Source organism: Triticum urartu, chromosome 6A, assembly GCF_056163025.1.
Source record: "Triticum urartu cultivar PI428250 chromosome 6A, HENAU_Tu73, whole genome shotgun sequence".
Classification (NCBI taxonomy): domain Eukaryota; kingdom Viridiplantae; phylum Streptophyta; class Magnoliopsida; order Poales; family Poaceae; genus Triticum; species Triticum urartu.
In genome coordinates, this window is record NC_141878.1 from 6,459,937 (window position 1) to 6,476,432 (window position 16,496).

The 16,496-nt window shown below is 43.6% G+C and overlaps 1 protein-coding gene and 1 pseudogene across 1 annotated transcript; one reads left to right on the plus strand and one right to left on the minus strand.

Moving 5' to 3' along the window:
• Positions 1-277: 277 nt before the first annotated feature.
• On the minus strand, positions 278-1,927 carry LOC147963043 (uncharacterized; annotated as a pseudogene).
• Positions 1,928-9,913: 7,986 nt separating this feature from the next.
• On the plus strand, positions 9,914-13,478 carry LOC147963044 (protein ENHANCED DISEASE RESISTANCE 2-like). The gene is made up of 14 exons (XM_087526754.1): positions 9,914-10,029; positions 10,104-10,199; positions 10,374-10,438; positions 10,531-10,602; positions 10,729-10,884; positions 10,982-11,208; positions 11,344-11,380; positions 11,491-11,636; positions 11,719-11,820; positions 11,976-12,020; positions 12,123-12,263; positions 12,358-12,453; positions 12,658-12,759; positions 12,860-13,478. Exons 1-14 carry the CDS (start codon positions 9,950-9,952, stop codon positions 13,073-13,075), a joined length of 1,581 nt encoding a protein of 526 aa, XP_087382880.1. The 5' UTR covers positions 9,914-9,949; the 3' UTR covers positions 13,076-13,478.
• The last annotated feature ends 3,018 nt before the right edge of the window (positions 13,479-16,496 follow it).

Here is a 16,496-nt window from a genome sequence, read left to right on the forward strand (position 1 = left end):
TAGTGTCAATTAATTAAGAACACGAGAACACTCGTCAGAGAGTAAGGAGCGCATGACGTAATGGAAAGGTGCGCACATTGAAATTGAAAGTATTGGCTCTTCATCCATCAGAAGAACACTGAAGTGAAGACGTAGAGAGAAGACAAAACACTCTGCTAATCGTAGTCGGCTACACAACTACTGTGCCGATGATTTCACATGGATTTCTGGGTATTCCGCATAAATTATGGGCTCATCAAAGTATGTAAGTAGGAGAGATCAAAAGGGTTGGATCAACTTTGTGCAAAACAATATTACATTAAAGTTTCCGCATTACAGTTTTACTTACAGTATACTCCCATCTAGCGAGTTCTGACGAAGGTTGAGTTCCTCGAGTTGAGTACAACTTCCTATACTTGCAGGTATCCTTCCACTAATGTTGTTCTCATCCAGTTTCAAAGACACTAGCTTAACCAGATTACCAATAGCATCTGGGATTTGCCCCGACAGTTTGTTGTGCGCAAAGGATAGATCGACCAAGCGGTGCAAATTACCAGTAGTAGGTGGTATATTTCCAGTGATATGATTGTAATCCATGTAAACCCTAGTGAGGCTCTTAAGATTGCCAATCTCCGGTGGTATAGACCCAGAAATTTGGTTTTCCCTTAGCCAAAGCCACTCAAGACTATCAGAAAGATTGCCTATCGAACTTGGCATTTTGCCTTGAAGATTGTTCCCAACCAACAGCAGCTTAGCCAACCTGGTACAATTTGCGAGTGAAGACATAAATCCCCAGTTTCCTGTTTCTAGCATGTTGTATGACAAATCAAGTTCCTCCAAATTTGGCAATGACCCAAAGAAAGGTATGAACCCAGTTAGTGTGTTGTTATACAAGTAAAGCTGACGAAGGTTATAAGCTTTTGGAAGAGAAGCTGCGATTGGGCCATCAAACTTGTTTGTTGAGAGCACTAATGTCTGAATATTCGGGAGTGTGTAGCTAATATTGGGGGGTAACCTTCCAATAAGCGAGTTGTTTCCTAGGCTAAGAAATGTCAGAGATGACATATTGAAGAGAGATGGTGGAACTGTCCCAGACAAGTTGTTGGCAGTCAATGCCAGTATCTGCAGAGGTGAGATATAACCTAAGCTCTCTGGCATGCTCCCGACTAAATTGTTCCCCGTAAGACGAAGATCCACAAGGGAGGAAAGGTTCCTTAGTGAGGAAGGTATTTTTCCTGAAATATGATTATCACTTAAATCGAGGTATTCAATAGGGGGAGAGGTGGCAGTAACAACAGGTATGGAACCAACAAGGTTGTTCTGTTGGAGGGAAATGTCAACAAGAGATGATGTGTTGAAGAGAGCCTTTGGCAGTTCTCCACCAAGACTATTGCTATTGAGCCAAAGTATTCGGAGGGATGAACTATATGCCAGGGACTCTGGGATGACCCCCTGTTAGAGCGTTCACCCCAAGATTGACATATGTGAGAGAAGGGCTGCTGCCCAAAGATGGCGGTATGTTACCTTCCAAATTGTTCCTGCTGAGGTTGAGATCACGGAGACGGCGCAGGAGGCCAATCTCCGATGGTATGCCACCACTTAAGTTGTTGTTTGACAGCTGCAGCCTTGTAATAGAAGTTAGGTTAGCAACGCAAGGTGATATGGAGCCTGATATGCCTTCCGACTCGAGGTCCAGCGCAATCACACGGCAAGGATACGGTTTGCTGCAGGTGATCCCATGCCACTCGCAAACATCAAAGGACTTGTTGCTCCATGAAGCTAAAACTCCTGCTGGGCCTGAGAGTCTGGACTTGAAGCAAAGGAGGGCCTGTCTATCACTTTCAGTTTCCTTGCAGATGGCTAGTGGCAGGCTGCAAAGGAAGCAAAAGAGGTATAGAAACCAAACAAAGCTGGCATGGCTGTTGTAGGTTACAGCTATGGCGTGTAGAAATCAAAGTTCTCATGTGCAGGAGGTTGTCTAAGTACTCGGCTGTGGAGTGCGACAGCATGAATATATATTCACGGCTCAGCCATCAATATGGTGTGGTGTGAACGAGGATGATGCAAGCAACACGGCTTGCTTTTGGATCGGATTTGGCGTCCATCGAGACTAGTGCTTGCCGACTGAATTAGTTTTGACTTGGAGGTGGTTGTTCAAAGCCCAAACTTGCGAAATGAAATACTCCAACGCCAACTACTCCCTTCATTCTTTTTTATAAGACGTTTTGGACAGCTGACATTGAACTGTCTTGTGCTCTGTCTAAATTGTCTAAACGTCTTATAAAAGAGAACAGAAGGAGTAGTTGGTGTTGTGAGCATGCATTTGGACGCTAAGAGATTTGACCCCTGCACGTCGATCTAGCATTATTGCTTCACGTCTCAGACAGGGACATGATGATGCTTCGAACCTCTGCTTACACTGCATTGACCCAAACACCCTCCAACAGCATGAGGAATACATGTAGTTGCCTGAGGTGCAGTGTGAATGCACGCTTCATCTTGAAGAATAATGAGCACACAATTCAATGTTAAAAAAAGTGGAGGAAAGTAAATATATGTACTACCACTGTCTGGGTTTATCGGTCCACTTTGTATTTTATGCCAAATTTTGTACCGTAAATTTGACTAACAGAATACTATAAGTTCTAGTATGTCACGGAACATATATTTTGGATTCATATTCGAAGAGGTTTCCAATGATACATTTTTTATGGTATATAACTTATTTATATAGTTAAACTAAAAGCCAAAGGTTAACCCAAAATACTAAATAGACTAATAAATTAGAACGGAGGTAGTAAAGGATGCTAGAAAATTATGACATTGAAAAATTCACAAAAAGTAACTCTGCATTATTTCATCACGTCTCAAACAGGGACATGATGATACTTCGAACCTCTGCTTACACTGCATTGACCGAAGCACCCTCCAACAGCACGAGGAATCTTACATTCTTAAGAAGTTGATCCCCACTACTATCAATTCTCTCAACATGCGTCATCATCATGCCATGTCATCATTAATTTGCAAATCCATGACTCCTCCTGCAGCCACGTCATCACTAATTCTCTTCACACACGATTAATTGATCGCTTTTTAGGAACAATTTATTGATCGCTAATCATCCGACTGCTGCAAGCACAGTTTAATCGATAACCTGGGCCCATACAAAGGCCAATAGTGTGGTACATACAAATGCTGAGGGTTCGTCTTCCCTGCCGCTCTCTCTTCCACCAGGCGCCGCCACGACCACCGCGCAATGAAACGACACCTGCAAATGCACATGAACCGGCATCTTTCACTCTTTAGAGCCTCTCATTACCTCACCCTTCATTACCCTGCAAATGCGGAGGAAAGTGCTAGATTAAAATGAGCAGTCGTCGCCTCACATCTCATATTTTGAACCGGGATTGAGCTCCGGCGCACGCGACCTGTCATCACGGCAATATGGGGTCCCATGGTGTGCCTCCACGTCGTGCCTGCATGGAATCGCCGGAAGCCCTGCATTGGCTTCTCTCGGCCGCTCGTATCGCAAGGGCTTCACTCGGCAGCAGCCTGGAGGTGAATCTTGCCACCGGCTGTCGTGCAGCCCCTCAGACCCTCCTCTCTTTGTCCTGCGTAGACTCCACTCAGCCTTCGGTAAGCAATTAACCATCACAAAATACTCTTGAATGATCTGTCCTAGTGCATTTAATTCAGATCTGTGCATTGGGCTTTGTTCAAATAAGTTCTGACCTATACTGTCAGCAACAGTCAACTGGTTGATCTCTTCCTGTCTGTTGTCTATTGAATCAACCAATACCGTGTTAATTAAGGTGGGAAGAATGGATTAAGTAGAAGATTAATTAAGTTCAGCAAAGGCATCCAAGATTACTCTCTTCAAAGTAACATTCCTTGCTGCATCCATGGTGATGGGTCATGCATTCTAGGCTGGACACTTTCTGGTAAGAGAAAGATTAGTAGCATATCACTTGCATGATAGTGATTGAGTTCTTTTCTTCTGGATGGTTATCAATGCAGTCCATAGAGAGTTCAAAATATGTGATGCGGTCAGCTTATTTGTGACCACTTACAAAATTTATGGTAAGTAACAAATGAAATGCACAATGTCATATCATACTTTTATCTGTTCGCATATATTAGTGTGCTCTTTTGATGAATATTCTGCAAGGAGCTCCATTCTGAAGTTCACAACTTCGCCCTTGGTTGAAAAAGCCACCGCTTAATTTAAGAGATTCTCAGACGAATACCTTGTATGATTATTGGTTAGTTTCTTCATGTTATTGTCATTTTAACTACATGGGTAATATGTATAAAATGATCATGCTCTTTTTTGATTATATACTGCAATTGTGCGGCTACACGATGCTTTAGAATCTACTTCATAGTTGAAACATGCTTGAATAAGTTTTATTGTGAAATTATTGTATGACTTAGTTTTGTTATTATAATACTTCCATATATTATTATATGATTGTTCTTATAAAGTAGATTCCACTTTTTTTGTAAAACATAGTTGCAAACTTAATTTTTTTGTTAAAGCAGTTTCAAGTTTGTTGTGGTGTTAGTGGTATCGATCCCAAGTTCCTAACTAAACTTTTCGTTCTATTTTAGATAACAGGAAACTTTTACATTGGTAGGTTGGTTCTTCATACAAGGTTTGAAGGATCATGACAAATAGTAACTTTGAGCCACATTTTACAAGTATTTGAATCAATTTTTTTATCTAAATACTTGGTTCATTTCTTTGTATTTGAGACTTCTTATGCATGTGATTCATTATGCACCAGCGGCAATCCACAAGGAACCTAGCAAATGGTTTTTCTGTGCTATTGTATGTTTCAAAATTTTATAATTTTTTTATCTGCAATTCTATAGATATGTACCTCCACATTTCCGCAGCAACGCATGGGGTGTTATCTAGTACATTTAGTTGCCTGAGGTGCAGTGTGAATGCACGCTTCATCTTGAAGAATAATGAGCATGCTATTCGATGTTGAAAAAAGTGGAGAAAACTAAATATATGTACTACCTCTGTCCAGGTTTATCGGTCCGCTTCGTATTTTATTTTTGTACCGTACTACCTCCGCCCTGGTTTATTGGTCCCCTTCGTAGTTAGTGCCAAATTTTGACCGTAAAATTAACCAACAAAATGTCAATGCATGTAATAGAAAATTATACCATGAGAAACTATGTGCAAATACGAATCTAATGATATAATTTTTTATGACATGCATTAACATTTTAATAGTTAAATATATGGTCAAAATTGGACACAAAATACGAAGGGGGCCAATAAACCAGGACGGAGGTAGTAGATTTGACTAACAGAATAGTATAAGTTGTAGTATGTCATGAAACATATATTTTGGATTCATATTCGAAGTGGTTTCCAGAATAGTATCAATTATTTTTATAGTTAAATTAAAAGTCAAAGGTTAACCCAAAATACTAAAGGACTAATAAATTAGAATGGAGGTAGTAAAGGATGCTAGAAAATTATGACATTGAAATGTTCACAAAAAATAACTCTGCATTATTTCTTCACGTCTCAGACAAGGACATGATGATGCTTCGAACCTGTGCTTACACTGCATTGACCCAAACACCCTCCAACAGCACGAGGAATGCATGTAGTTGCCTGAGGTGCAGTGTGAATGCACGCTTCATCTTGCAGAATAATGAGCACGCAATTCGATGCTCAAAAAAGTGGAGAAAACTAAATATATGTACTAACTGTGTCCGGGCTTATTGGTCCCCTTCGTATTGTACGCCAAATTTTGTACCATAGATTTGACTAACAGAATACTATAAGTTGTAGTATGCCCCGAGATTTCCAATGATCATATTCAAAGAGGGAGCTGTGGGGAACGAGGGGAGAGGCTGCTCGATCGGGAGGGGCTCAAAGATCGTTAGGGTTGACTGCTGTGGCGGCTGGGCCTCGTGGGCTACAAGGGTTGGGCCGGCCTGGGCCGCTAGCTGGGCTCAGCGAGGCCATGTTGGATCGTAAGCCACGTGAATGAGGAGAATAGAGCAGCCGTGCACTAAGAAAACAAACCTTTCTGTGTGTGCGTTCAGAGTTGTGCATGTTATTGTTTTTATTTCTTGGTGTGTTGCTGCTATCAAATTTTATTTTAGTTTGAAAAAATACCGGGTTGATCTACATGCAGCTTAGATCCTGAATCGCTGCTGCCAGCGGCACACACGACACTATAAGTCTGGCCAATGTTTTTTGCAAGCTGTACGCGAAACTCAGATCGAAATTGCTTCACACACGACACTTGATGCACGATCAGCAAACGACACTTGCTCCCCAACAGCGGTAGCATCAGCTAAGGAAAAAACAATTGCTTCCTGCGTTCACAGGCAGCTGCCAAGTAAGATCGTGCAAGAGTCGGCCACAAATACATCGTCTGTATAGCAGCGCCGAACTCAGATTGACGTACTGCGAAACCGACTACACAAACGCTGCAAGGATAATCGTTTCGTGTTTAATGTGGGGTTGGTATGCATTTATTCTAGACCTCGGCTTATGCCTCCCTGCCATAGTCGGGTGGTACCTTTCAGAAGCTATAGTGATGATTTCGATGGATGTTTTAATTAATGAACACACTGACTTTCACTTTCCTCGCAACGCAGGGGCACATGTGTAAAGATTTAGTTCTTTGTGACAGATGGTAGGAGGGAACACACACGGCTTCTCCTTAGATCCGTCGTGTTCTCAAATCCTTATTAGCATTGTCTTCTTTTGGTAAAATTTTTGCGAGATTTCTTTGGGTTTTTCTTACGTCCATAGCAATGGCGGACATGGCTACTACTACGAGCTTGATCACTTCAACGATCTACGAGTTCTGACGACACTACGTTAGCTTGAAGCGTGCCATGAATGGCTACTACTACGAGCTTGATCACTTCAACGATCTACGAGTTCCGACGACACTACGTTAGCTTGAAGGGTGCCATGAAGGACAGGCAGAGCAGAGGTTCATTCGCACGACTGGCTTGCACACCCATCAAGGATGCAGCCCTCAAGCCGACATCGACGGCGCCACCCGTGATTCACCGACCTAAGCCGAGTCGCCGTGCGCTGCCTGTGATTAATCGTCTAGCCCGTGAGCCGACTCCTTTGTCAACTGCCACATCCTCTGATGCTTCCGTCTGCCGGTAATGTCTCCCTCATCGGCCTCGCCTCGCCGGACAAGCACCGGCCACGGGTCATGGCAGTGATCGATCATGCTTGCCCCTTCTACGCTTCTTTCTAGGTCTGCCTTCTCACGTGCATGCTCTTGGGTCTGTCTTAATATGCACTATGCGTGCTAGCTGTTGTTGCCGCCCTAGACTAGCTCTCTCTCACGCCGGACCGGAGGTAGACGAAGCTTTTTTTTCCTGGCAACCAACGCCCCGGCGCTCAAACGCCCTTTTTTTTCAGCACACAAACGTCTCCGGCCGCACGAACAGCCCATTGTATTTCCAGCGAGCTCGAACTCTGCCACACACACCACCCCACGGCGAGCACACATGCACTCTGAGAGGCTACATCTCTCTCTGGCTCCTTTGGCTCTACCACCTGCCAGCACCTTAAGTAGTAGACGCGCACATACACAGCTCATGCGCCACACCGGCCATGCCCACACGCATTAGCTAACCACTAACTACATGCACTACATGCACGCCCACGCACGTCCGCACTACATGCACGCCCAACGGCTTGGCTGACCCAGCTGCTCCGCTTACGGCGGCACGGCACGAACGACCTGGCCGAGTCTTCGCACGAACCATCCAGCCACGAACGTCCAGCTCCGCGAGTCAAACCACGAGCGCACGCGTCAAGATTAATGCTATCACTAGCTAGCTTTAGTTAAGCTTGAAACATGGCAGTTAGCTAGGTAGCTTACTTTTCTATCGCTTCACGGTTTACTTAAGCTTTCATTGCTTCATTCTTAGGACAAGCATGCCGCTGATTTGGAACGACGGGGCTGCCCTGGGTGTTGGCATTCCTTTCGGAATTAACTGGCCATAAGTAAAATATAACTAGCTTAGGTTTGACAATTTCTTTTCGATCATAAACCATGGAATATTGATGCTAGAGAAGGTGATGTCGTGAGGCTGGAGTTTTTCTTGTTCCGACCACAAGAGAAGGCAAAGCTTTATTTCAATGAGCCACCCAAAAAGATAAGGCTTTTCACAAGCTTCAATGCCCGCAAGGGGACAGTGCACAAGTGGGACTGCGTGCGCCTTCATTGTCATCCGTTCTTGGTCTATACAATATATTTCTCTACCTATATTATTTCTCCCAATTATTTGCCCATCATTGGAAGTGTCCTCAAAGTTGTTAGAATTTACCCAATCCAAGAATAAAAAATAATGATCCGCTTGCACCTTCAGTCAATAATGTAGCCCTTCAATCAATAATGTAGACCTCTTTCTGGCCTGAACCAAAGTGCCTCTTTCTAGATGCTAACAAAATGACAATTTCCAAAGCATGATCGACCATTTCGTAAAGAAAACATGACCGACCATGATCTAGAAGCCTGCAAACTAGATCAAGCTCGCCAAATTGGAACTTGAAAAATTATGCAAAAGAAAGAAGACGCAAAGGGAACTCAGATCCGATTTGTATTTTGGGGCCATAGAATAAATCAATCAATTATCCAAATCATGTTATTCAAGGTACCAATTTAGAAGTTTCTTAACTCTATATCAAATAGCTCCTAATCTGAATACTACTATGTGATTTGTATCCCTCCTCTAACGTATATTTGGTTCTTTGAATCAATTTAACTATAACAGTTGCTTCAGTCAATCGGGAATTCAGTGCTTCGCTTCGTCGTTGTTCGTCGTCGGTTGTCGAAAATTACTCGGCGGTGCGGGCGATGTGGACTGGGACAAAATTTTGTGTCTAGAGCAAGGTTGATCTTTAAAACTAACCATATGCTTCATTTCTGCTTTATGTATTTTTGGGGTACGAGCACTTTTTCCCGTTGCAACGCATGGCCATGTTTACTAGCAGTAGCGGAGCTTGGGCTGATTTTGTGGAGGGGCAAATGGGCTGGAGGGGCAAGAAAAATGACTTTAGGCTGATTTTAACTGGGCATATGGGCTGAATACTAGGGGATATATGCTAGTTTTCTCATGGGCTGGGGGGCAATGTCCCAGGTTGCTCTCCACTAAGCTCCGCCATTGTTTACTAGTGTTCATATGAAATCCGCCGTGTTTGCATCCGGTTTGTATGAAAATCCAGACGTGTTTGCATGAATTTCGTTTGACTGTTCTGATAATAGTTAAAATGTATGTGGGCAGTGTTGGATGGCTGCCTCTCGCATCCGTGTCGACAGACTGGTCCTCCCCTGACAACGGACGGATGCGGGAGGAAATTTGGGGGTCATGGTTGGTGATGCCCTAAGGTATATTATTTCTTGTTTTTCGGACTTTGTTTACATTTTTTGGAGTTAAAAAACCAATTAACTCATTGTTCGGGGTCAAGTCTTGGCACCCTCATGTTCAATTTTATTGTTGTTGTATAATGTGTTAACATAGACTCAAGAACACATGTTTGATTTTTCAACCCAGTTTTTCCAAGCTCTTGTACTCCAATTTATTTATATTCACTAAATGTCTAATGCATAGAAAGTAATTTCTACAAAGAAATAGACAGGGGGGGTAAAAATACTAATATAAATGAGTAAATAATGTAGAAAATAACAGAGCATAAAAGGAAAAAAAAAAAGAAATACTGTACAAAAGAAAAGGAACAAGATAAATAATAAGAAAACAGAAAAAGGAAGTGTTTGCCAAGTGCAATAAAAAGACATTTGGCAAAGAGGAAAGACAAGAAAAAGAAAAAAAATGCCATGGGAAAAAAGAAACTCAACAAAGAGAGTTGTTTGCTGAGTGCAAAAGAAAAAAGCACTCAGCAAAGAGTTCTTGCCCAGTGCAAAAAAAACACTCGGCAAGAAGCTGTAGCCGTGCTATGAGGGCTGTCGGGGTAGTGGAAGCAACATGTGAAGCTATTTTTGGTCTAGTGATGAGCATGGATGTGACAAGATATGAGTAAGAGTTTGGCATTTTAAGTCTCTGCTGTTCGAACTACTGACGTGGATACCGATGTTTGTTCTCCACTATAGGTGGGACTGTAGCTTTCGCTACGGAAGTTTAGTTGAAGAGGTTGATGGCCACACTGCAATAATCTATCACAAGTTGCAGCTCCACTGGTGTCCAATGTAACCACACCCTCACATGTTCACATGTTTTCACCATCTGTAAAATGCATTTTTGCATGTCACAAACATATAGCATTTTCTATCTCTTATCTGGATGTGTCATTAATACTGGTAGCATTTTGAATTGTCTGTCAGATTCTAGCTTATATTCTTTCCATCCTAAATAACATGCAGGCTAGTTTGGCCCAGGGATCTTTGTTATGTCCGCTACTGGCGGCGGAATGATGATGGAAGCTATGGTACATTCTTGAAATTCTCCATGTAGCTGTCACATTTCCTGCCTGCAGTGTCTTCTCATTTACAGTGTATTTTTGTTGTTACATATATGCAGTTGTTCTGTTTCGATCTGTCGACCATCCTAACTGTGGCCGGCAAAGAGGGTATGTGAGGGCTTTCATCGAAAGTAAGTCTCTTTCTGACCATCGGCCATCCTTCATTTCATTTACCTGGGAGGATGAGACTCTTCAAATAAACAAAATTAACTTGGGTTCATTTTTTTTTTCCTTTTCTGAACTTCATACTAGTTCAGGTGGTGGGTTCAAGATTACTCCTCTCAAGTGTCGCAACGGGCGGCCCCGTACCCAGGTCCAACACCTTATGCAGATAGATCTGAAAGGATGGTTCCTCAACTACTCCGCTTCCTTTCAGTACCATACATTGCTGCAAATACAGAACTGTGTTGCCGGTACTGCACGCGTGGTTTTTCCCTTATTATTGGGGAGCATATATAGTTCACCAATTCATTCTGATGCTTACAGCTTTAATTTTACACTTACTGCCAGGCCTGCGCGAGTACTTCTCACAGACAGATGAATGCCATATAGCTCCAAGGATTCCTGTGATGGAGAAAATGTTCGATCCATCGGCAGATCAGAAAAACCCGCCGCCTCGTGCAATCGACAAGATTAACCCCTTGGATAGAGACCAAAAAGATGGTAGAAACATGTCAATCATCGAGGAAGAATCCGATGAGGACGATGACTACCAAGTTCCTGAAGCTAACATAGAGGTTACATATCCTAGACCACACTGATAGTTTTTTTCTTCTTCTACCAATTGAGTATCTTAATTAAACCACACTATGAACAACTGTTTGAAGTGTTTTCACACTTCATAATAAACATTTCCGAAAATTAATGTACAGGATGACTCCAACAAATCTGACAACGACGCTAAGCCAGGTTTGATTACCGCTTCCTATCTGCGTGCTTGCATTATCATGTCTGCTGTCAAGTTCCCAGGGCAGATGCAATTTTTTTTTGCTCTAACGGCGATAGCTTTGCCATGGCAGAAGAACCTCCGGAAAAGATTGATTTATCATGCTTTTCGGGCGTCCTTCATCGTGACCCGGATGAGAAAACCCGCAACTGTTGGACCGTACCCGATAGCACCCTCTTTAAAGTTCGCAGCAAGAACTTCCCCACTGATAAATCAAAGGTCTAAATCTTCCATTTTATGCTTAATTAATTATGAAGAATATTAGATGAAGAGCTTCAACACACTCACATTCAATTTACAGATACCTGCAGCAAGTTATCTCATGGAGCTCGCGGCGATCAACTGGTTTAAGGACACGAAGCGTATGGATAATGTTGGCAGGCAGAGAGGTTGTGTTGCTCAGGTAAACAAGATAATTACCAGAAATTTTCTGAGAATACGCCCTCAGTTAAATTTCTCAACAAAAGCACTTTTGAATTCATGTTTGTTTCTCTCTGAAGTATAACAGAACCACTTTTGAATTCATTACTTTCTTTTCCACTGCTACCGGTTTTGTAGCTTGCTGCTGAGAAAGGGATGCACACATTTGTTGCCAACATACAAGTGAGTGACATTCTTAATAGATTTCTGTGTAACATATTATTCATGTGTTTGTAGACTTCTGTCAAACTTCTTTTTGGTGAAGTCATCAATTTCCTATTGCAGATTCCTGGATCGACCCATTACAGCATAGTGATGTATTTCGTCACAAATACCATGAAAAAGGGATCGTTGCTGCAACGTTTCTTTGACGGCGATGATGAATTCCGCAATAGCAGACTGAAGCTTATACCGGCCGTTCCGAAGGTCTGTTTTTTTCACAAAAATCGTGTAGTCTGCAACTAGTTTGTTGTATTCTTCATCTTCACTCTGACTCATCAAACAAACAAAAAATCTTCAGGGCTCTTGGATAGTGCGGCAAAGTGTCGGAAGCACCCCTTGTTTGCTGGGAAAGGCCGTCGACTGCAGCTACATACGCGCTCCGGGGTACTTGGAAGTAAGTCATATTATTTATTACGTGAAATCCTCCAAATGATGGGCCACCGATAGCTTTTTCCATATCGTGCTTACGGCATTACAATGACCAGTAGAGTTTTGGGTTCATGACATTTAACTACCGACAGAAGTTCATCATCATTATTGTTTTTTTTTCTCATTTTTGGCGAGACAATGCATCTTAACGGATAGGTTGTTTCTGCAGGTGGATGTTGACATCGGTTCTTCTGCGGTAGCCAATGGGGTTCTGGGGCTGGTGTTTGGTGTTGTCACAACATTGGTAGTTGACATGGCCTTCCTAATACAGGTAGGAACCCCAAATGCCAATGTTGAAGCATGGGTATATTTAAGAAAATAAAATCTAGTCTTATCTTATCAATATACACATTATACTTTGCCGGATACAGGCGAACACGTACGAGGAGCTCCCGGAGCAGGTGATCGGCGCGGCGCGGCTGGCTCACGTCGAACCGGCGGCAGCAATAGTTCCTGACCTTGATAATACCAGCAGCGACAATAAAGATAGCAACAACGACGACAACAGCAGCAACAACAACAACAACGGCAGCAGCAACAACAACGCGACTTCCCCGGAGGACGATTCGTCCAAGAAAACCAACTGATTCCGCCGGGCGTGCGTGCAGATTAATTTGTTGATTCTTTTTCGTTTCTTCTTTCCTCTTCCATTAGTCACTTGAGCACTGCACCAACTTGCAGCCTGGTCTTGAGTTCAGAACCTGAGACAGTGTTAATTTTCTTCATCGTTTTATTCGTTACAATTCAAATTTTCTTTTCAACTTCATTTTTGGTGTCTGGAAGCACTTTGATGTAAATTACGCGCGCGCAGAATCCAGATCGATATACGCGCTCGCTTCCTCACACTATTACAAGGTATGTATTTGTTAATATATGTATGATCCAATAGGTGACATTCAGGTTAAATTGCTACATACTATAGACTGCAGAGTATATCATATATATGTATACATTGCTCTGTTTCAAAGCAAAGGAACCTTTTTGTTTGTTTTCTGAGCTTAATTAACAATGTAATGTCCATGTCCATATGCTATGGCTTATAAACCGGACCGGCGTAGCCATCATAATCCTCTAGACTAGACCGTTGAGCCCTAAGAATCATTATCAGTCTATCACAAGCATGAATTTTACGAGTGTTAGAAATAGAGATAGAACTACCTATTGTAATCTCAACAAACTCTATCCTCTCTCTCTCACGTAGCTTATCTCCTCTTCTCTGTAACAACCGAATCTAGATCGATCGGTATTGCCTTGTAAGCCACGACAGGGGCTGTCCTGTCTCATATCAATATAAACCAACGCGGCTCCTCATTGAGGAGTAGGAACGCTTCCATCTAACATGGTATACAGAGCCATCCTCTTCCCATCAATCTAGCTAGAAGCCTTCTTCCCGATCACCCTCGCCATTGCCATGTCGTCCTCATCCACCGTCACCCTCAACCTTGGAGCCCTACCATCCGAGAAACTTACCAAAACCAACTACATCCTATGGAAGGCACAGGTCATGTTGGGCCTGCGAGGAGCGCAGGTCACCGGCCTCCTGAACGGGTCAGATGTCGCACCACCGAAGACGGTGCAGCGAGAGCAGACGAACAAAACCATCACCACGGAGCCCAATCCGCTGTATGCACGGTGGATATCAAAGGATCAACAGGTTCTGAGTCATCTTCTGAACTCTCTGTCAATGGAGATCCTCGCCCAAGTTGCGAGCAAGGAGACAACCTTTGATCTCTGGACTGCCATCACCACCTTGTTCTCATCGCAGTCCCAGTCTCGCATCACCAATCTGCGGATTGCAATCACCAACACGAAGAAGGGTTCCATGTCCAGCAGCGCCTACATCTCCAAGATGAAGAATCTGGGGGACGAGCTCGCAGCGGCAGGACGCCCCGTCTCGGATCCAGAGACGGTGGATTATGTCCTCGCCGGCCTTGACAGAGACTATGATCCTGTTGTGGCAGCTATTGGCGCAATCAAGAATCAAATCACAGTTGACGACCTATTCGCTCAGATCGCGGCATTCGACTAGCGAGTCGAGATGCTCGGCGATGGCCCTGGTGGGGGTTTCAAAACCTCTGCAAACTTGGCCTACAGGGGGCGTGGGCGCGGCTACAGCAGGGGCCGCGGGCACAGCAGCAGCAGGGGGCGCGGCCGAGGCAGGCGTCCTTGCCCGACTCCATCCGGTGGCCACGGCGGCGGCAGAGGTGGCTGCGGTCGTCCACAACAACAACGGCAGCAGCAGGAACATGATTATCCAGAGTGTCAAATCTGCTACAAATATCACCCAGGAGGGGCTCGTGATTGCTGGCACAGGTATGATGAAGATGAACCCGAGGAGAAGAGTGCAAACATGGTGACCAACTCCTATGGCGTTGACACGAACTGGTATGCAGACACCGGTGCTTCACATCACATTACCGGCGAGCTGGACAAGTTGACGTTCAAGGAGAAGTACCATGGACATGATCAAGTGCACACCGCGAGCGGTTCTGGTATGAAAGTTGCTCACATTGGTCATTCAATCGTTAAAACCCCTAAAAAAACCTTGCATCTAAACAAAGTTCTTCATGTTCCTGAAGCCTCACAAAATCTTCTCTCTGTTCATCGATTTACTTTAGATAATCGTGTCCTCATTGAATTCTACCCTTATTTGTTTTTGGTAAAGGACTTGGACACGAGGTGAATCCTGCTTAGGGGCAAGTGCGTGGGAGGTCTCTACCCACTTATATCTTCGTCATCATCATCGAATAAACAAGCGTTTGTCGCTGTCAAGCCTTCATCATCCAAGTGGCATAGTAGATTAGGTCATCCTTCATCAGTCATTATTAAATTTGTTCTTAGCAAGAATAAACTTCCCTTCTCTCATGAGATTAGTGAGTCGATTTGTGATCCGTGTCAACAGGCTAAAAGCCATCAACTTCCATACCCTGTATCTACTAGCATATCTACTGCACCCTTACAACTAGTTTTCTCAGATGTTTGGGGGCCAGCTCCTACTTCGGTCGGTAGATACTCATACTATGTAAGCTTTATTGATGATTATAGCAAGTTTACATGGATCTATCTTCTTAAGAAACGGTCTGAAGTGTTTCAAGTTTTCACAAACTTTAAAAATCTTGTTGAAAGAAAACTAGACACTAAGATCATTGCCATGCAAACCGACTGGGGAGGTGAATACAGGAAACTGAATTCCTTCTTCCAGCAACTTGGTATTTCTCATCATGTTGCATGTCCACATGCGCACCAGCAGAATGGTTCTGCAGAAAGAAAACATCGTCATGTTGTTGAAGTAGGCCTAGCTCTACTCGCAAATGCGTCTATGCCACTAAAATTCTGGGATGAAGCATTCTTAACTGCCACATATCTCATCAACTTGCTCCCTAGCAAAGTCATCAAATTTGAGACCCCTATCACACGTCTCTTTGGCACTAATCCAGATTACAAGTCTCTGCGTGTCTTTGGTTGTGCATGCTGGCCTAACCTACGGCCATACAACTCGCGCAAGCTTGCTTTCCGTTCCAAACGGTGTGTTTTCTTGGGGTATAGTCCCATTCACAAAGGAGTAAAATGCCTAGATGTCTCTACTGGTAGAGTTTATATATCCCGTGATGTTGTTTTTGATGAGTCTATTTTCCCCTTTGCATCTCTTCATCCTAACGCTGGAGCCATTCTTAAGAAATAAATCCTTCTTCTTCCCCCAAACCTTCGGAATTTTGAGCAAGGGGGCGACGGTTGTACTGACCAATATGACACTTCGATCAGTTCTAGTGGTGCATCTATTCCTGTGCAGGGTCATGGAGAAAACACAGGAGAAAATGGTGCTCAAAATGATCAAGATTTGGCAAAAAATGGTCCCATATTGCATGTGCTGGAGGGAGAAGAGGCAGGCGCAGACTACGAGGTTGATCCGGAGCAACCTGCGACACCGCAGCGTCAGGCGTCCTTGGATCGCGCGCAGCGATCAACCCTGGATCGCGCGCCCACCAGAGGCCAGTGCCAGCACGCCAC